Source organism: Canis lupus, chromosome 5 (genome assembly GCF_048164855.1).
Source record: "Canis lupus baileyi chromosome 5, mCanLup2.hap1, whole genome shotgun sequence".
Lineage (NCBI taxonomy): Eukaryota > Metazoa > Chordata > Mammalia > Carnivora > Canidae > Canis > Canis lupus.
The window spans coordinates 59,034,420-59,055,630 of NC_132842.1; the positions used below are offsets into that span (position 1 = coordinate 59,034,420).

General features: G+C 41.8%; 1 protein-coding gene across 12 annotated transcripts in view; it reads right to left on the minus strand.

Moving 5' to 3' along the window:
• Nucleotides 1–21,211, minus strand: part of CFAP263 (cilia and flagella associated protein 263) — a 40,184-nt gene that overhangs the window by 12,351 nt on the left and 6,622 nt on the right. For 4 of the 12 annotated variants that reach the window (XM_072826890.1, XM_072826893.1, XM_072826889.1 and 1 more), the window contains exons 5-8: nt 20,486–20,566; nt 17,727–17,882; nt 12,747–12,854; nt 165–320 (exon numbers count right to left, since the gene is read on the minus strand). In XM_072826890.1, coding sequence (XP_072682991.1) covers nt 165–320; nt 12,747–12,854; nt 17,727–17,882; nt 20,486–20,566 — 501 coding nt within the window. Of the gene's footprint in view, nt 1–164; nt 321–8,989; nt 10,371–12,746; nt 12,855–16,484; nt 17,065–17,279; nt 17,883–20,485; nt 20,567–21,211 lie in introns of those variants that run through there. The other 8 variants (XM_072826900.1, XM_072826895.1, XM_072826894.1 and 5 more) reach the window with 8 other exon arrangements.

Genomic DNA, 21,211 nt, shown 5'->3' on the forward strand with positions numbered 1-21,211 from the left:
GGGCATCTTTCATTTTCCTCTATATTTCCCTGAAGAAACTGCTGAGATTTCTCACAGACATTACATATCCCAACACCCATATTCTTGGCTTGAAAAATATAACTCTGGACAAAAACGTGAAGGACAGAAAAGATAGCCTATCTTGGGGGTTCTCTGAGACTTACCTCTGCTATCTCCACTTTCCTTTCCCACATCTTGATGGTCTTCTCCAGGTCCCCATTTAAGATGTTCTCCCGCACATATAACATCACCTGTGGCGAGCGGAACTCAGCCAGCTGCTTGCGGAGCTTCTTGTTCAAAGCCTCAGCCTTGGCCCGGTCCTGGGTTGGGAAGGACATATTAAACCAGGGATCCCTGGTGGTCCTGGCTTACTGGACTTACTGGCCCTGACCCATCTCTCTCCAGTTTCAATGCAGTTCTCAAAATAATGTTAAAATTTTCAAAGATTCTGATTATTTTTTTTTACAAATGGTGATGTTTTCATCCAGTTCAGAAACAGTAAGTGCAGTCTAAGTTTTCCTTCCTTCCTTCCTTCCTTCCTTCCTTCCTCCCTCCCTCCCTCCCTCCCTCCTTCCCTCCCTTTCTTCCTTCCTTAAAGAATATGCTTTCCTTATTGTGATTTCTTAGGTTTGGTGGGTTCTCTGGGGGAAAACTATGTACTTATGTACATTTTGATTTGATCGGACTCAACTCACTTTCCTATCTTTTTGTAAAATACACATAACATAAAGTTTCCCATTTTAACCATTTTAAAGTGTGCAGTTCTGCAGCATTCAGTACATTCACACTGTTGTACAAGCTTCACCATCATCCATCTCCAGAACTTTCTTCATCTTCCCAAATTAAACCCCTGAACTCATGAAGTACTGATGCCTCAGGACCACTTCCCCTAGGCCCTGGCAACCGCCAGTCTACTTTCCATCTCTATGAATTTGACTCCTCAAGTACCTCATATAAGTGGAATCATAGAATACTTGTCCTTTTGTGACTTATTTCACTCAGTATGTCTTCAGTGCTTATCTGTGTTATATGCAGAATTTCCTTCCTATTTAAGGCTAAATTAATGTATATACTACATACATACATATGTATACACTACATTGCTTCTCCATTTACCTTGCCAATGGACACTTGGGTTGCTTCTACCCCTTGGCTATCATGAAATAGTACTGCTATGAACATGGGTGTACAAACATCCTTTCAAGTTCATGCCTTCAATTATATGGGATATGTATCCAGAAGTAGAATTGCTGGATCAATCATTATTCAACTTTTTGAGAAATCTCTGTCTTTTTAAATTTTATATTTAAAATTATCATACTGTAAAATTAATTTGTCTTTCTTTTAATTGAGTGGATTTTTTGAATTGACAATGTCCTTTATTATTCTTTAAAGGTTTATTTTATTTTTTTAAGATTTTATTTATTCGTGAAAATACACAGAGAGGAGAGAGAGAGAGAGAGAGAGAGAGAGAGAGAGAGAGGTAGAGACATAGGCAGAAGGAGAAGCAGGCTCCATGTAGGGAGCCTGATGTGGGACTCGATCTCGGGTCTCCAGGATCATGCCTGGGGCCAAAGGCAGTGCTATACCACTGAGCCACCCGGGCTGCCCCAAGTTTTATTTATTTTAGAGAGAGAGTGTATGAGCAGGAGGGGCAGAGAGAGAGGGAGAATCTCAAGCAGACTCCATGCTGAGTGCAGAGCCTGATGCAGGGCTTGATCTCATGACTCTGAGATCACGACCTGAGCTGAAACCAAGAGTGAGAAGCTTAACTCACTGAGCCACCCAGCCACCTCTGTTTTATTTTAACTGTTTTGAATAGGCAATACATTCCATTCAAATGGTATAAAAGTATACAGGACGATCTCCCAGCCCACCTTGTCCTCAGCCACACAGTTCTTCCCAGAAGCATGCACTATTTTTAGGTATTGCATATTCTTCTAGAGATCTACATTCATATAAATGTATATTTATCTTTTTTGCACAGAGTAGCCAATGCTATTCACTTTTACACTTCCAACTCTTTTTCACTCAATAAATACTGAAGATCCTTCTACATCAACACATAAAAAAACTACTCATTCTTTTTAACAGCTGCATCATTTTCCATTGTATTCATTTCCACTGTATTCCATTTTCCATTGTAACATAACAAGTCCTCACAGTCACTCAGTTCCTCAATCTCCTGCTATTACAATAAACAGTGCTGTGATTACTAATCTTCTGGGTATAGGTTATACTGTAAATATGCAAGTACATCAGTAGGATGAACTACTGAAAGTGAAATTGCCTGTTCTAAGACCATAGTTCTCAACCAACAGGTGTGGGGGAGGCAACTGTGCTCCTAGGAAACATTTGGCAATGTCTGGAGACATTCTTGGTTGTCACAACTAGGAGAGTGCTACTGGCACCTAGTAGGTAGAGGTCAGGGATGCCACTAAACACACTACAGGGCATAGGACAGTCCCCTACAACAAGGAATTTTCTGACCCAAAATGTCAGTGACGTCTAGGTTGAGAAGCCCATCCATGAGCATGTATGTATGTATGTAATCTTCAAAAGTTCTCCCCACTCTGAGGTTATAATAAAAATGTTCCCACTATTAAGTTTAGGACTTTAATGGTTTTATCATTTACATTTAAATCTCTGACACATCTGGATTAATTTCACCATAACACACATAGCTCCAACTTTGTTTTTTCCTAAATGGCCACCTACTCATCCCAAATGATTTATTGAATAATCTGGTTGTGCCTCACTGCAATGCCTTTACCATAAACTGCATCAATAACAAAACTTTATCAGATATTTGATCATATACATGACATCTATGTGATCTGTGTTAGGGCTCATCATAGGACTTCTATTTTTTCTCTCTGATCTTCCAGTCTATTCACAAGCTTGTTTTAAATACTGTAACTTCATATCATGTTTCAGTATCTGGTAGGGCTAGTCCACTCATCTACTTAAGAATTTGGGGGATATTTTTCCAAAAGAATTTTGAGTCAATTTATTTAAATCCTTTTTAAAAATCTACTTGGTATTTTAATTGGAATACCATGATTTCACATCTCAACTTAAACAGAGCTAACATTCTTATGATGTTGAACCTTCCTAGCCTAGCACCATCTTTTCATTCCTTGCTTCACAAAGTATAAGTCTATGATATTGGCATCACTTGGGAACTGGTGAAAATGAAGACTCTTGGGCCTATCCAATCAGAATCTGCCTTTTAGGAATATAAAAAATAGTGAAAGGGAATAAAGGGGAAAGGAGAAAATAATGAGTGGAAATATCAGAAAGGGAGACAGAACATGAAAGACTCCTAACTCTGGGAAACAAACTAGGGGTGGTGGAAGGGGAGGTGGGCGGGGGGTGGGGTGACTGGTGATGGGCACTGAGGTGGGCACTTGACGGGATGAGCACTGGGTATTATTCTATATGTTGGCAAATTGAACACCAATAAAAAGTAAATTTATAAAAAAAAGAAAAAAGAAAAGATAAAAAAAAATCTGCCTTTTAATAAGATCCCCAGGTGACTGGTTTGCACCTTCTAGTTTGAAGCACTACTTTAATTCACTTTGACGAAAACCAAAACAATTATTTTTTAATTAACTTGTCAGAATGCAATAAAAACTCGTCAAGAAGCATTCAGTGAATATCTGCTGTGTCTAGCATAGGGAGGTCTAACATTGACCTGGAACTATCAGTGGACACCCCTGTGAGGATAATGATTAAAGAATACTTAAGAAAATATAACGAAGGAGCAAGAACCTTGGCGTTAAAAGGCATTAAAAATAAGGGGCAGCCCAGGTGGCTCAGCGGTTTAGCACCACCTTCAGCCCAGGGCCTGATCCTGGAGACCCTGGATCGAGTCCCATGTCAGGCTCCCTGCGTGGAGCCTGCTTCTCCCTCTGCCTGTGTCTCTGCCTATGTGTGTGTGTGTGTGTGAGAGAGAGAGAGAGAGAGAGAGATGAATAAATAAAAATCTTTTTTAAAAAAAAGTTCTACAAGGGTGCCTGGGTGGTTCAGTCCATTAAGCATCTGCCTTCCGCTCAGGTCATGATCTCAGTGTCCTGGGATTGAGCCTCACATCCCATTTTCTGCTTAGCAGGGCATCTGTTTCTCCCTCTCTTTCTGCCCCTATCCCCAACTCATGCTTGTTCTCTCTCAAATAAATAAAATCTTAAAGAAAAAAAAAGAAGTTCTACAGCTATGAGGGATGTGCTTTTGACCAGGAATTACAATCCTTACCCAGCATCCACTTGTAGAACAGGGCTGTTACAAGACAGATGGGCCACTGTTCCCACCCTCAGATCCAGTGTAGCAGTACAGAAGTTTTACTCAAGGGGAAAGGCTATAAAATAGCTCTAGAATGCTGCCTGGAAAGACTGACTTTATTTGGAACAAAGTGTGGGGAGTTCATGCTTAAGTACTTTGTGGAAAACAATGGAGATCTTTGGGATGAGCAATTACGAGGTCGCTGGAAGTTCCATGATATTAGTAGCAATAAGCAAAACAGTAGACCAGCTAGATGTTCAACAGAACCAGAGAAAGAGATCACTAAGAGACTTCTTGGGATTGGAGCAAATCTCATAAATTGCCAAAAAAGTCCCTATAAACAGGCCTGACTTTGACTAGATCAGAATGTGTGGCAGTTAATGTTGTTGAAAGCAACAGAGCAATCAGCTAGTAATTAATGGAGGTTAACAGCTGGGTATGATAACAATAGAAGCAGGCCAGCCAGAAGCTCAGCTGGAAGTGAAGGGAAGACTCAAAGAGAACTCAGCAGAAACACCAATCATTCCTGGTTGCCAGGGACTGTATCCATAATCAAGGCTGCCCCCTCTAAGGCAACACCAGAGGCTACCAACAGCTAGATGAACAGGTTTTACTAAATGATTCCAGCCAAAACACCAAATAAGCAAGAGATAGGTGGGATTAGTATCCAGCATTGTTATAATATCTAAAATGTCTAGTTTACAACAAAAAATATAAAATAGGCAAAGCAACAGGAAAGTGTGATCCACACTGGAAAAAAAGAAGGCAACATAAACTACCTTTGAGGGAGTCCAGATGGGGGACTTAGCAGACAAGGTCTTCAAAGCAGTTATTATAAATATGTTCAAAGAAACAAGGTGACCATTTTTAAAGAATTAAAGAAACATATGATGATAATGTTTCCTCAAATAGAAAATATCTATAAAGAGAAATTTTTAATGGAAAATTTAGAATATTTTCAATATAAATAACTGAAATGAAAAATTATGGGAGGAGATCACAGATTTGAGCCAGCAGAATAAAAAATTAGTAAACTTGAAGGTAGATTGATAGAGATCATGCAATATGGAAAACACAGAGGAAAAAGAAGGAAAATTCAGTCTCAGAGAAATGTGAAACACCACTATGTGTACCAACATTCATGTAATAGAATTAACAGGAGAAAAAGAGAAAGGAAAAAATATTCAAGGAAATAATGGCTGAAAACTGCCAAAATCTGATGAAATTATTTTTTAATTTAAGATATTAAGCCACACATCCAAGAAACTTAACAAACTCTGGGTAGGAAACTGGAAATAAATCCACACCCAGACACATCATACCCAAAATGTTGAATGACAGGCAAATATATATATATATTTTTTTAAATATATATAAAAACATTTAAAATATATATATAGTACAACCTGAAATCTGGCATTGTGATGCCCCCAGCTATGGTTTTCTTTTTTAAAATTCCCCTGGCTGTGTGATCCTGGAGACCCGGGATCGAGTCCCGCATCGGGCTCCCTGCATGGAGCCTGCTTCTCCCTCTGCTTGTGTCTCTGCTTCTCTCTCTCTCTATGTCTATCATGAATAAATAAAAATGTTTTTAAATAAATAAATAAATAAAATAAAATTCCCCTGGCTATTCGGGGTCTTTTCTGATTCCACCCAAATCTTAAAATAATTTGTTCTAACTCTCTGAAGAAAGTCCATGGTATTTTGATAGGGATTGCATTAAATGTGTAAATTGACCTGGGTAACATTGACATTTTCACAATATTAATTCTGCCAATCCATGAGCATGGAATATTTTTCCATCTCTTTGTGTCTTCCTCAATTTCTTTCAGAACTGTTCTACAGTTTTTAGGGTATAGATCCTTTACCTCTTTGGTTAGGTTTATTCCTAGGTATTTATGCTTTTGGGTGCAATTATAAATGGGATTGACTCCTTAATTTCTCTTTCTTCAATCTCATTGTTAGTGTATAGAAATGCCACTGATTTCTGGGCATTGATTTTGTATCCTGCCACGCTACCAAATTGCTGAATGAGTTCTAGCAATCTTGGGATGGAGGCTTTGGGTTTTCTATGTAGAGTATCATGTCATCGGCGAAGAGGGAGAGTTTGACTTCTTTGCCAATTTGAATGCCTTTAATGCCTTTTTGTTGTCTGATTGCTGAGGCTAGGACTTCTAGTACTATGTTGAATAGCAGTAGTGAAAGTGGACATCCCTGTCTTGTTTCTGATCTTAGGGGAAAGGCTCCCAGTGCTTCCCCATTGAGAATGATATTTGCTGTGGGCTTTTTGTAGATGGCTTTTAAGATTTGAGGAATGTTCCCTCTATCCCTACACTCTGAAGAGTTTTGATCAAAGCTGTGGTCATCAAGACAGTGTGGTTCTGGCACAAAAACAGACACATAGATCAATGGAACAGAATAGAGAATCCAGAAGTGGACCCTCAACTTTATGGTCAACTAATATTCGATAAAGGAGGAAACACTATCCACTGGAATAAAGACAGTCTCTTCAGTAAATGGTGCTGGGAAAATTGGACATCCACATGCAGAAGAATGAAACTAGACCACTCTCTTGCACCATACACAAAGATAAAGTCAAAATGGATGAAAGATCTAAATATGAGACAAGATTCCATCAAAATCCTAGAGGAGAACACAGGCAACACCCTTTTTGAACTTGGCCACAGTAACTTCTTGCAAGATACATCCACGAAGGCAAAAGAAACGAAAGCAAAAATGAACTATTGGGACTTCAGCAAGATAAGAAGCTTTTGCACAGCAAAGGATACAGTCAACAAAACTAAAAGACAACCTACAGAATGGGAGAAGATATTTGCAAATGACATATCATATAAAGGGCTAGTTTCCAAGATCTATAAAGAATTTATTAAACTCAACAGCAAAGAAACAAAACAATCCAATCATGAAATGGGCAATAGACATGAACAGAAATCTCACAGAGGAAGACAGACATGGCCAACAAGCACATGAGGAAATGCTCTGCATCACTTGCCATCAGGGAAATACAAATCAAAACCACAATGAGATACCACCTCACACCAGTGAGAATGGGGAAAATTAACAAGGCAGGAAACCACAAATGTTGAAGAGGACGCAGAGAAAAGGGAACCCTCTTACACTGTTGGTGGGAATGTGAACTGGTGCAGCCACTCTGGAAAACTGTGTGGAGGTTCCTCAAAGAGTTAAAAATAGACCTGCCCTACGACCCAGCAATTGCACTGTTGGGGATTTACCCCAAAGATACAGATGCAATGAAACGCCGGGACACCTGCACCCCAATGTTTCTAGCAGCAATATCCACAATAGCCAAACTGTGGAAGGAGCCTCGGTGTCCATCGAAAGATGAATGGATAAAGAAGATGTGGTTTATGTATACAATGGAATATTACTCAGCCATTAGAAACAACAAATACCCACCATTTGCTTCGACGTGGATGGAACTGGAGGGTATTATGCTGAGTGAAATAAGTCAATCGGAGAAGGACAAACATTATATGGTCTCACACATTTGGGGAATATAAATAATAGTGAAAGGGAATAGAGGGGAAGGGAGAAGAAATGGGTAGGAAATATCAGAAAGGGAGACAGAACATGGAAGACTCCTAACTCTGGGAAACAAACTAGGGGTGGTGGAAGGGGAGGAGGGTGGGGGGTGGGGGTGACTGGTTGGCGGGCACTGAGGGGGGCACTTGACGGGATGAGCACTGGGTGTTATTCTGTATGTTGGCAAATTGAACACCAATAAAAAATAAATTTATTAGGGCAGCCCCGGTGGCGCAGCGGTTTGGCACTGCCTGCAGCCTGGGGTGTGATCCTGGAGACCCAGGATCGAGTCCCACATCGGGCTCCCTGCGTGGAGCCTGCTTCTCCCTCTGCCTGTGTCTCTGCCTCTCTCTCTCTGTGTGTCTATGAATAAATAAAATCTTTTTAAAAAAAATAAATAAATAAATTTATTATTAAAAAGTAAAGAGCTCCATCTTCAGTGGAAAAATAAAAATTAAAAATATATATATATAGAAAGCAATGAGAAAACACAATTCATCACATTCAGGTGAAACCAAACAAGAACAACAGGTGATTTCTCATCAGAAACAATGGAGGCCAGAAGGCAGTGGGATGACATTCTAAGGGTTGAATGGAAAGAAAACACTGTCAGATTATTTTTAAAAGTTAAAAGTGAATTAAGTGAAACTGTGAATTAAGTGATTAAGAATCTCAATATCTAGTAAAATTATCTTTCAAAAATGAAAGCAAACAATGAGCATACTCAGATCTTGGTTTCTAATGCTATTCTCAAATAAAAGGAATCAAGACTGCTTGGAGAAATGGCTAATTCTAGGGCTGGAGCAGGAAATACATGAGATGAGTCTCAAGCATTTTCTAGTGCCAGAAAAGAAAGTGTTAAACACACACACACATACACAAATGAGATATGTCAAAGGGACACAGAAGCCAACTGAAAAACCTCCCAATGCCTAAGGTGAAACAATATGAGTAATGAAACAAATAATATTCGATTTTAATGCAACATATAAAATATCCATGCTCACTTCAACAGCACATATAATAAAGCTAATGCCTATGAATTGATACTGCTATAAATAAATTATTTAAAAAATAAATGGAGAATACACAAATGTCCCAGACAGAAGAATTCCATACAATTCATAACTCTCCACTTCTTTTTTTTTTTTAAGATTTTATTTATTTATTCATGAGAGACACAGAGAGAGAGGCAGAGACACAGGCAGAGGGAGAAGCAGGCTCCATGCAGGGAGCCCAATGTGGGATTCAATCCCGCATCTCCAGGATCACGCCCTGGGCTGAAGATGGCGCTAAACCACTGAGCCACTGGGGCTGCCCCAACTCTCCACTTCTTAAGTGTGAGCTGCATATAGTAACATCCTTCCAAAGAGCGGAGTCTGAAAATTGGAGGAAAGGTAACTGTACAGCAGAGAAACCCTTATAATATTACATCAGGCAGGTGATCAAGGTTAATATCACCAGTAGTAAGTCATGTTGAAAGTACGCTTCCTTGATATGATATGATGAACATGGCACTTCACTTCTGTGATCATCCTCCCGAATACCATTTAACCTCAATCTAAACACAGGAAAGACAGAAGGCAAATCCTAATAGAAGAACATTCTACAAAATACTTGACCACTTTACAAAACTATCAAGGTCATCAACAAGTAAAGCTTGAGAAACTGTCACAGCCAAGAGAAACCTAAGGAGATGTGACATTGAATGTAATGCATTATCCTGGATGAGATCCTGGAAAAGGACCTCAGGTAAAAACCAAGGCTATATGAATAATATTAATTATAAATATTAATAATAAGGCCAATTAATAATATTGGTTTTTCAATTTTAATAAATATTCCACTGTAAGATGTTAATTATGGGGAAAATTGGGTGTGAGATTATTTGGGAACTCTGTACTCTACACCATTTTCTAAAACAATTATAAAATAAACTTTATTTTTTTAATAAAGAGTGAAGACATTCCCAGATAAACACACACTGAAGGAATTCATTGCTATCAGACCTGCCTTACAAGCTAGTACTACAGGAAGTTCTTCAGACTGAAAACAAGTGACACTAGAAAGTGACTTAAACCCATGTGAAGAAAACAAATAGCACAAGTAAAGGTAATTATGTAAATAATTATAAGGGACAGTAAAATTGCATATTCTCCTTCTCTTAATTGATTTAAAAAGTAATTCATAAAGCAACACATATATAATTCTACTGTGGATCTGTGACATATAAAAACATATTTGACAATAACAATTAAAAGAAGGCAGGGTGAAACAAAGCCATATCTAAGTAAGGATATAACATCAGATGATAACTTGAATCCAGAGGAAGAAATGGAGAGAACCATGCAATGGTAAAGAGGAAGGCTAATACAACAAACTTTGTGAACATACTTCATCTCTGGGGCACCTGGGTGGCTCAGTCCATTGAGTGTCCAACTCTTGATCTCTTGATCTCCACTCAGGTCTTGATCTCAGGGCCATGAGTTCAAGCCCTGCATTGGGCTCCACACTGAGAGTAGAGCCTACTTAAAACAAAACAAAACCCCAGGCTTCATCTCCTTTCTTCTCTCAGCTTTTGGACCCCTTCCTCACAGAATTTACAAGATTAACTCAAAATGCATCATAATCCTAAATGTAAGATCTATAAAGCTCAAACAGAGGACATAGGACTGAATCTTCATGATATTGTGATGATTTCTTAGATACAACACCAAAAGCTCAAGTGCAAAAGAAAAAAATAGATGGACTGAAGCTCACCAGTAAACAGTACCTTTAAGAAAGTGAGAAGGAAACCCACAGAATGGGAGAAAATATTTGCAAGTCACATATCTGACAAGGTATTTTAATCCAGAATACAAAAAGAATTCTTACAAAGACAAATAATTAAAAATTTAGGGGCTAAGGGTTTGAATAGACATTTCTCAAAAAAAAAAAAAAAAAAAAAAAAAAAAAAAAAAAACCACACATGGCCAAAAAGCAAATGAAGGGATGCTCAATGTCATTAGTCATTAGGTAAATTCAAATCTAAACCACAGTGAGGTATCACTTCACACCCTCTAGAACAGCCATTAAAAGACAAATGAACAAAAACTGAAAATAACAAGTGTTGGTGAAGATGTACAGAAATCAGGACCCTCAAATATTGGTGGGAATGTAAAATTGTGCAGCCACTTTAAAAAAAAACAGTTCTGCAGTTTCTCTAAATGTTAAACATAGCATCACCATATACAACCCACAATTCCACTTTTAGCTGTATGTTCAAGAGAAAAGAAAACAGACGTTCACACAAAAACTTGTACGTGAAGGTTCATAGCAGCATTATTCATAACAGCCAAAAACAACCCATGGGAAACAACCTCTTGACTGATGAATGGATAAAATGTGGTACATCCATACAAGGAAATATTCCTCAGCCATGAAAAGAAACAAAGTGCTAACACATACTACAACATGAATCTTGAAAATATTGTTAAGCCAGTCACAAAAGTGATCGTCATTGTACTGTATGGTCCCTTTTAAATGAAATGTCCAGAACAGGCAAAATCAGAGACTGAGAGTGGATTAGTGGTCACTGGGCTGGAGGGTGGGAGTGAGGTGACGTGGGGAACAGACAAGAATTTCTTATGGGTGGCTACACCACTCTGTGAATATATTATAAACCATGAAAATGTGCACTTTAAATGGGTGAATAACATGGTATGTGAATTATAACCCAACAGAGCTATTTAAAAAGTCCACAAGAAACCTAAAATATACTAAGCAGTGAATACCAGGCTTTTAAAAACTACTGTCATGCTTCACTTGTAATTTAATAAATATCTACCCAAATACCACAGAAATCCTACATGGAGAAAGCACACAGACTTTTGCTTTAACTTTGTTACTGGCCACTCTACTGAGACCTTTTTTTTGTTTTTTTGTTTGTTTGTTTTGCAGGTGTTGGCTCTCCATCAAGGATATGATGTGAATGCATGACAAAACTGAAGATGAAGTCATCCTGTGGCTTTTCAGTTATTGTGGACAGGTCTGGAGCCACGCATACTGCTGGGGACACTTAGGCCCATTCAAAACAAGACCACTAATAACTATACTAATGGTTTGGGAGGCTGACAAAGCATCGCTATTCTGGTCCTAATGGATCAGCACAAGGCCTGTGACACGTATTTCATAGATGCAGAAACTGAGGCCTAACTAAAAGACTTATTCAAAGCTAGAACCTGGCAACATCAAAGCTTATGCTCTTTCCCCCATCTTTCCAAAAAAAGTCCTCTGAGTCACATCCTTTGTACAACTTAACTTGCTAAAACTCAACTGTACATGTTCAGCAAAGTAGTGAGAGCACTAAATCACAATGTAGATGTAAGGAGCTCAGATAATGCCACACATCTGTTCACAGTGACCACAGGCCCCAGAGAGGGCTCAGGACAGAGGCTGAAGGTCTGTTATCCCACCAGCCACTGTACTGAATGAAAATTACACATTTAAAGAACTCTCTCCTTTACATAGAATGCTGTATTTTGGCATATGTACCTCTCATACCAATTAGATGCATTATAGATTTTTGTGTGTGATATTATATACATGACACTTTGAGTATGGTACTTTACAGGTCACTGAAAGAATTCTGAAGGGTTATTTGGACCCTACGTGATTTCTAGATGATTTCATTTCTACGTGATTTCTGATTCTAGACCCTAACCTAGCAGTAAAATGTAACTCTACTGGACTATGAGTCTCAAGGTGCCATTTCCTCTTTCAAAGGCCCAGAGCTGTTTTGACTTTTATGGTCTATACTTTTCTAGACAAAAACCAAGGTGGCTTGGATCTTGGTGTACATTGGCTCAAACCTTTATAGACAGAAGCAAACACCAGAAGTGACACACTTTACCCTCTCCTACCTCCTCTACTTGTAGGGTTTCTCTTTCAATTTTTTCAAGTAACTCATTTCTCAGCAAGATCTCCTTGTCCAGATTGACAGACATTTCCATTGCTTGGTATAGCTTGCTCTGAAATATAACAACACAGCAAGTCTTGAGCAAAGATGATCACTCCGCACTACAGGAAGGATAGTCAGCTCTTTATTAAGCAGGATGACAGCTCTTTATTAAGACCAACTAGGAACTTGGGCCTGCCCTTCTCACAGCTGCTCAGGTATTCAGCATTCTGGTGCCTACATGGTAGGGGAGATAAAAACCTGCCGGGTGGCTAGATGCACCAGGACCCAAATCCTGCCCCACTACTTACTAAAAGAAACTTTAGGCAAGTCCCAGAATCTCTCTAAACTTGGGCTGGTCACCTCACAGGGCTGTGGAGAGACTTAAGGGGGATAATTGTGGTAAAGAGCTGACCACAGCACCTGACGTGTGGAGAACACTCATACAAGCTAGATGAAGAGAAACACTCCCCATGAGCTAGGTGATGCTGCATCCCACTTTAGAGGTAAAAGAACTGACTCTCCAGGGCAGCCCCAGTGGCGCAGTGGTTTAGTGCCACCTGCAGTCCAGGGCGTGATCCTGGAGACTCCAAATCGAGTCCCATGTCAGGCTCCTGCTTCTCCCTCTGCCTGTGTCTCTGCTTCTCACTCACTCTCTCTCTGTGTGTCTCTCATGAATAAATAAACAAATCTTAAAAAAAGAAAAAAAGAAAAAAAAGAACTGACTCTACGGAGGGTAAAACAACTTGCCCAAGGTCATAGAGATAAGAGGTCAGCCAGGGTCTGCACCCAGGCGATCTGACTCCGGGGCCCACAGGCTCCACCATCGTCTCCAATACTTGTTCAGGCGGGCCCACTGGCACTGGAGGCCTCCTACACAAACTGCCCTGCAGCCTCCCCTTGCATCACTCGATACTGTTCTTCACCAGCTCCCCACAAGCCCTTGCTTCTCCAATTTGTCCCCTTTGCTGCAGAGAAGGGTCAGCTTGGAGGAGTTGAGAGGTACTGTGCTGGGCTGAAGAGTAATCCAAGTGACAGAAGCCAGCGACTCCAGGGGGGGGATGGCTCAACGAACTCTGAGAACGCTGAGCAGCACTACAGCCACACCGCAGCCCTGCCAGCCTGCGGCCGGTTCACAGCCTTGACAGAGATGCAAGAAGCAATGTAAAACTGCAGCTGTGCCGGTGCTAAGAATATGAGCACAGTGGTTGAGGTTTCCCTGGGGGAAAGCATATGGGAAAGAAAGCTGAAAGGCAGCCAAGTAGAGGCTGAAAGGCTGTCTAGGTGAGAGGGCAGGGAGAATGTGCCAAGCTAAGGAAAAGCCTGGGAGAGGTGGGTGCTGGCGCAATACATCCAGGGTATCAAATCTTAGACCTTGCAGAAAAGCCTAGAGCCAGCTGCCTGGGGACCTTAGGGCACTACGCCCCCTACCCCCCATTCCCCTTCTTGCCAATCCTCCCTCCCCTAAGGCTCATTTCCTGCTCCACATCCTGCACGACATCACTCTGCTTAGGAAAGCCCCATGGGGGAGACACCAGACTGAGGGGAGGTGTGCTAGGGGAAGGGGAGGCAGCGCAGGACTCCACCGCAAACCAGAAAGTCAGTGGGGGAGGAAGAGAGAGTGGAGGGAAGGCATTACCCCCACCATGCAGAGACAGGGCAGGAAAGAATGGAACTGCAAAGGCTACTGCTAGGCCATCACTGGCTCCACTGGGCAGGGCCCTCAAAAACATGTGAGGAGAGCTATTTGTGATTCTGAGCAGGACATGGGCCACTTTAGCTTTTCCGAAAGGGCACTTTATAGCTTTCTCTTGCTGTGTTAACAAATCACCACAAATTCTGTGGCATGAAGCAACACCCATTTATTATCTCAGTTTCCATAGGTCAGAAGTCCAGGCATGGTGAGGCTGGATTCTCCGCCCAGGTAGGGTCCCCTGGGGTGAAGTCGAGATGTTGGCCAGGGCTGGCTCTCATCTGGATCTGAGGTCCTCTTCCAAGCTCACAGACTGATGGCAGAACACATTTCCTTGAACTTGTAAGACTGCCATCTGTTTCTTTCTAGCTGTGAGCATAGCCCTCAGCATTTTGAGGTTCTTCTATCTTCAAGCCAGTGGTGAAGAACTTCTCACCCAGACAATTCCCTCCGTGCTTCAAATCCCTGACTTCTTCTTCTAGACAGAACTCTCTGCCTTCAAAGGCTCATATGATTGGCTCAGGACCATCCAATAATCTCTCTATCTTAAGGTCAACTGTGGTATATCATATTACATAATCATAGAACAGAACTGAATCATAGAACTCATCATACCCCAAAGCCTTGGAGATTGCACTGGATATATACGCCAAGGGGTAGGGAGTCTTGGGGGACATTTTGGAATTCTACCTACCACAGGGGGATTGCTGGTTTACAGTCAGGAATGACACATCACAGCTGTCATCACATGCTTGTGTTCTACCAGACTCTACCGGGCAGGGCTTGATGGCATGAAGTCAGAGAAAAGGTGCCCCTCAGGCTGAAGCTCATGCACCAAACTCACAGAAGAGACCCTGTCTGTCTCCTTCACACCTATACCCTCAGCACTTAGCCTGGAGCCTGGCATGCAACAGCTCCTGGGTATGTTTGGTAAGTCAGTCCGTATATGTACTGCTGAAAAGAACACATCGGTAAGAATTATTCTGCATGCTTTTACAAGGTCTTATACTTGGGTGTTTGGTATTTATATGAAAGTGGTCCCTCCTGCCACCTTCCCATCCCCTAAACACACACCTCAATTGATAGCAGTTCATTTGACAATACTGGCTGAGCACTTGCTAGGTATGTAGCACACACCAGCCAGAGCTCTATCCTGGTGATGAGTCACAAAAGCCTACCTCTAAGAGGTGAAGTACTGTACCCATGGTCCCTAGTGGAATCCCCATTCAAACCCAAGTGAGGCCTGACTCCAGAACTCAACAGCTGTTCCACCTTCCCCCAGGAGATCTAAGAACTGAGACACAGAAGAAATGAGCCTGCTTCTCCCTCAACCCATCACTGTGTCCACCATAGGACTCCTGTGGGCATCTCCTCCCAAGCTCCCCCATCTACTTACTATTATTTGAAACAGGCCTACAGACATGATGGCCCCTATAATTCTAACTGGAAGAGCTCCCATTTCACCCACTGTGGCCTGTGTTGCTGTTGCCTGGGTATCGCAAACAATGGATCCTCTGCGTTTAGACCTGTCCTAGAGACCTCAGACCCTGGACTTGGCAGTTTCATTTTATAAACCAGTAGTTCCACTCCAAACCCCTGACTTTTCTACACAAGGCCAGACAGGCCCTGTGCTACTTAAGTTGATTCCACAGAATACCATCAAGATCCAATGTGATGTAGCCACGTACCACCCAGCTCTCTAGCCAACGAGGGCTCAGGAGTCACATGGATTGGCTTCATCTTGAAATGACAGTGATCAGATAAGCTCACTACTGATGAGATAAGATCAAAGTGGATGATCTGTTGCAGACGGATGACACAAGTTTCAAAATGCCAGCATAATGTTGTCTACATGCTTTAAGCCAGGGAGAGGCAGTTGGGTTAGGTAGGACACACACTGGACTAGGTGCTCCAGCCCTGCACAAACTTGTTGCTTGAAGCTGGCAATTACTCTCTTTGGGCCTCATGTTTTTAATTTTAAGAGGAAAATGTTCGACAAACATAGTCTAATTTAAACACTTGCAAATTTATATTTTATTTATTTACTTGTTTACAAATTTATATTTTAAAATGACACTGTATTGGCCAAATGAAGACCACCTGTGAGTTACCTAAGCTTATAGCCACCATTGTCAAGCAGGCACTAGGCCAGAGGTCAACCACCTTGCTCTGTAAAAGGCCAGATAGCAAATATTTAGGCTTTGCTGGCCAAGAGGCAAAATTGAGCATATTATGTAATTGCTTATATTAACAAAAGAAAAAACAAATTTCCACAAATGTTTTATTGATGAAATTCAAAATATAATCATTAAGTACATTTTGGAATATAGGTCTATTAAGAAGAATGGAATTTCCAGGGAAGAAACCAATTTTGCTTAATGGGTTTCAAAGGTAGCATTCTCTATGTAGTCAGTTACAAATATCCTTCTGTAAAAACCATTCTTAGCTCACAGGCCACGTGGGTGGGCAGGATACACCGGCCCACAGTAGTTGACTACTGCTTCAGACAATTGCTAGCAGGGTAGCTGGACATTCAGGCTATCGTTCCCACTTCATTATTAGTAGTATCTCTTTCACTCCCAAAATGGTTCTGGGCAGATAAGGAATTATATGTTAGTTTCCTGATTTTTAGCTAAGAAAGTTTTCTTCTGGAGGGTTGTAAGCAGGGAAGTGCTTATTCCAGGCCTAAATTAAACAGGATCCTGAATGTGGTTAGTTCTCAAAACTCACTGTGCATAAAAATCATTGGGGGCATTAAGAGAAATAGATGCATGGCTTTCACCTCCTAATTCAACTGGTCAGGTGTTTGTATATTTTCTTATTTTTTATTTATTTTATTTTTTAAAGATTTTATTTATTTATGAGAGACAGAGAGAGAGAGAGAGAGAGCAGAGACACAGGCAGAGGGAGAAGCAGGCTCCATGCAGGGAGCCCGACACAGGACTCGATCCCAGGACTCCAGGATCACACTGGGCTGAAGGCAGCGCTAAACCGCTGGGCCACCCGGGCTGCCCTGTATATTTTTTTAAAAAAACAAAAGCTCTCTGGGTGGTTGCATTGCACAAGAACGGGTGTGAGAACATTCAGGGTATCTGAGGAGAATGGCTCTGTCAAGAGAAATCAGGGAGCAATGATAAACTGAGGGACTCCCAAGCCCTTATGTAGAAGTGCAATGGTGCACAGGAACCTTGCTGTGGCTGGAATGGTAAGTGTGAAAGGCCTCAGGGACCCGGCCATCAGGGAAGATCTTACTTTGTATGCATTGAGGACCTGCAGGGTGTTTCCAGATGCCAGCTTTAGCTGGATCAGTTCTTGATTCTTTGCTTCAATTGTCTCTAAAAACTGAGCATTCTCGATCTTCAGCTGCTGAAAATCAACATCATGGAGGGCCTCGCCTACCTCTTCCTTCTACAGCTCAGAAAGAAGAAAGAAATAACGTGAGGCTGTGACTTCTGAATCTGACTCCTACCTTGTAGTTCTGGATGAGATTCTGAAAGTTGGTCATCATTTAGTCAGTCATTCAACAAACATGGACTGGGATCTGCTTGGCGCAGGACCCTGGGATAGAAATCTGAATAAATACAATAGTCCCCGGCCTCAAGGAGCACATATTCACCCAGGGTTCAGACAGGTTGCAGTGTGGTGTAGTAAGAGGGGCAGAGGGCACACGGAAGCCGCTCAGCCAGGCCAGAGAAGAATGGGAGGCTCAGTCAGAGAAGACTTCCCACAAGAGGTAGTGTCTAAACAGGGCTATGAAAGAAGGAGACTGTATAAAAGTTGTTTTTACCCTGGAAAGGCCAGGACCAGCAGCCCATAAATTCCCATCCTGTGATCACATGACACTTCTGTACTGTAGTTGTATCAGTGTATTGGGTTCCCTCCGCAACCTGGCCTACCTTCTCTGCTGCACCAGGCCAGGCCATCTTACACTGGTGGTAGGCAACAGCTGAACCCAGGAATTGTTCCTCACCCCCACACTCTACCCACACAATACCTCTAAGGAGGCTTTTTCCCTTTCCCCTAAACCAACACACCAATTTCCTTAGGCCCCAGTGATGACCCATCCTCCAGCTCAAACACTCCTAATCCATCTTCCACATCAGGAGAACCCCTGCTGCAGCTCTGTGGTCCCTGCTGTTGTTGCGTCTGGATAGCAGTTCCACATCCTGCCTTTTCCCACCATCCCCATGCGCCACTAGTATGTGAGCTCCTGAGGACAGGACCACCTCGGTGTCAGCTCTGTGTGGCACTGGCTTTCGGGCTAAAAGTCATCCATCTCCTCCCTCTCTCACACTTAAATCCCCTCCTCATGATGCCTGAGCTTGCACAAAGCCTGGAGTACCAGGAACTCTCTCTGTGGAGGCAGCTCCTCTCTCCTTTCTTACACAAACCTCATTATTTCAAATCTCCTTCAATGACAGGGGACACCGTCCCTCCAGCCTTTGCTCCTGCTGGGGACCTCCAAGGCAGTGCATTTTCTTCTCTCCATAGCTGCCCAGGGCCCTCCTGAGTCTTCTTGGGTCCCTCAGCCCCAGGTCATCTGACAGGCTCTCTGTTCCCCTTGCTCTCCAGCTCCCTCGCCTGTGTGAGCTCTAAGTTACCAATTCTTGCAAGAATGCAGCTCTCACTGAGACACAGCACTCCAGGTAGGGCTGCTCAGAACAAGACAATAAGCCCAGCCTTTTCTTGGTGGGGCACTGTGGTTCTCGGGGTGCAACCCAGGCCGTAGCATCACTTCCAGCTGAGCTGACTTTATCAGGTACCCTACGGTTAAGCCATCTGGCACCTGTGCAGATGTCCTGGTAGATTGAAATAGAGAAGCTTACTTTGTCCTCAGTTACTCCATGATGTTACAGCTGTCCCAGCTTGTCGCGTTTTGGGATCCCAAGTCAATCAGGCAGTAATTCCAGACACATTAATTCTCCTGCACAACTCTGTGTCACTGTCAGTTGCCAACCTCTAATATACAAGACATCAGTGCCCATATTCAAGTTAATGAAAAAAATTGGAGCTAGGAGAGGATGAGCCATGTAATCACATTTGAGAGGCCCTGTGCCGAGTCTGCCTTACTACCTTTCTTCAGGAGCCTTTAGTCTGCTGCAAAGGCAACCAAAGCACCCTATAACTGTGCCACCCAGGCCAGGCTCACCAAAAAACGTCAATAAGTACATCACAAGGGTCTTTTATTTATTTATTTTTTTAATATAAATTTATTTTTTATTGGTGTTCAATTTGCCAACATATAGAATAACACCCAGTGTGCATCCCATCAAGTGCCCCCCTCAGTGCCCATCACCCGGTCACCCCCACCCCCTGCCCACCTCCCCTTCCACCCCCTAGTTCGTTTCCCAGAGTTAGGAGTCTCTCATGTTCTGTCTCACAAGGGTCTTTTAAATACAAGCCAACTATATCTACAGATTTGCCGGCACCGTAACTGTGTGAGTTTCCTTTCACTGCTGTGACAAATTACCACAAACTCAGTAGCTGAAAACAAAAATCTATTATCTTATGGCTCATGAAGTCAGAAGTCCAAAATAGTTCTTGGGGCTAAAATTAAGGTGTTGGCAGAGCTGCGTTCCTTCTGGAGGCCCTAGAAGAGAATCTGTCTCCTTGCCTTTCCCAGCTTCTAGAGGCTGCCCACGCTCTTTTGTTCATGACCCCTTCCTGTACCTTAGAAGTTCATCACTCTGATCTCTGTTCCAGGATCCCAACTCTCCCTCCTTCCTCCCTCCTACAAGGGCTTTTGGGATGATATTGGACCCACTCAGATAATCCAAGATAATCTCCCTTAGAGTCAAGGGGAGATTATTTGAAGATCATCTCAAGATCCTTAACTTAATTACCCTTGCAAAATCCTTTCGCAATGTGAGGTAACAGATTCAGATTCCAAGGATTAGGACATCAACATCTTTGGGAATGCATTGTTCTACCTTCAACAGTAACCTTAAAAAAAAAGAAAGAAAGAAAGAAAGAAAGAAAGAAAAGAAAGAAAGAAAGAGCGAGACACATACCTGCCTCAATTGTAAAAGCATCTTTTTCCTCTGTACTTTGAGAGAAACATTTTTCAAACGTAATTTATCCTTCATATTATCCTAAAAAAATACAAGTAAATTTTAATCCACTTCTCTTCGTCTTCTCTGTTGGTTTGAAAAGTTGAAAAGTCTGGGGCTACACCCCAAATCTTAAGTCCTCTAACATTCAGTCACTTATTTTTAGGTCTTTTTACATTTACCCAAGCAGTAACACTTCACTCGTGACCAAGAAGCAGAAGTTAACTGGGTCTGCTCCTGCAAATCTTCTATTATTTTTAAATTCGAGATCATTTGGATATATAATTTGGATATGGGGCCATTCCTGACAAAATGATCTTATGATTCTTTGGTCTTTTATTCTCTTGGTAGTTTATATAATTTTTATCACTTATAACAGGCTAGGGTTAGTAGTTCTACCTATGTCCAGGATCCAAAGCTTGACATGCTACAAAATCTTTGGAAGTTTAGGAGCATTTTATGTCTCGTTGTAATAATGGAATTTGAAGAGATTGGAATTTACCTGTCCTCCTCCATGTAGTCACCTGACTAGAAAGATCTATATCGCTTTTCTCTAGAAAATATATCAGATCTTGAAACAAATAGCAACGATAAAAAAGAAAAAAAAATCAGTCTGAGGTGGCTCAATGGGTTAAGTGTCTGCCTTCGGCTCAGGTCGTGATCCCGAGGTCCTGGGATTGAGCCCCA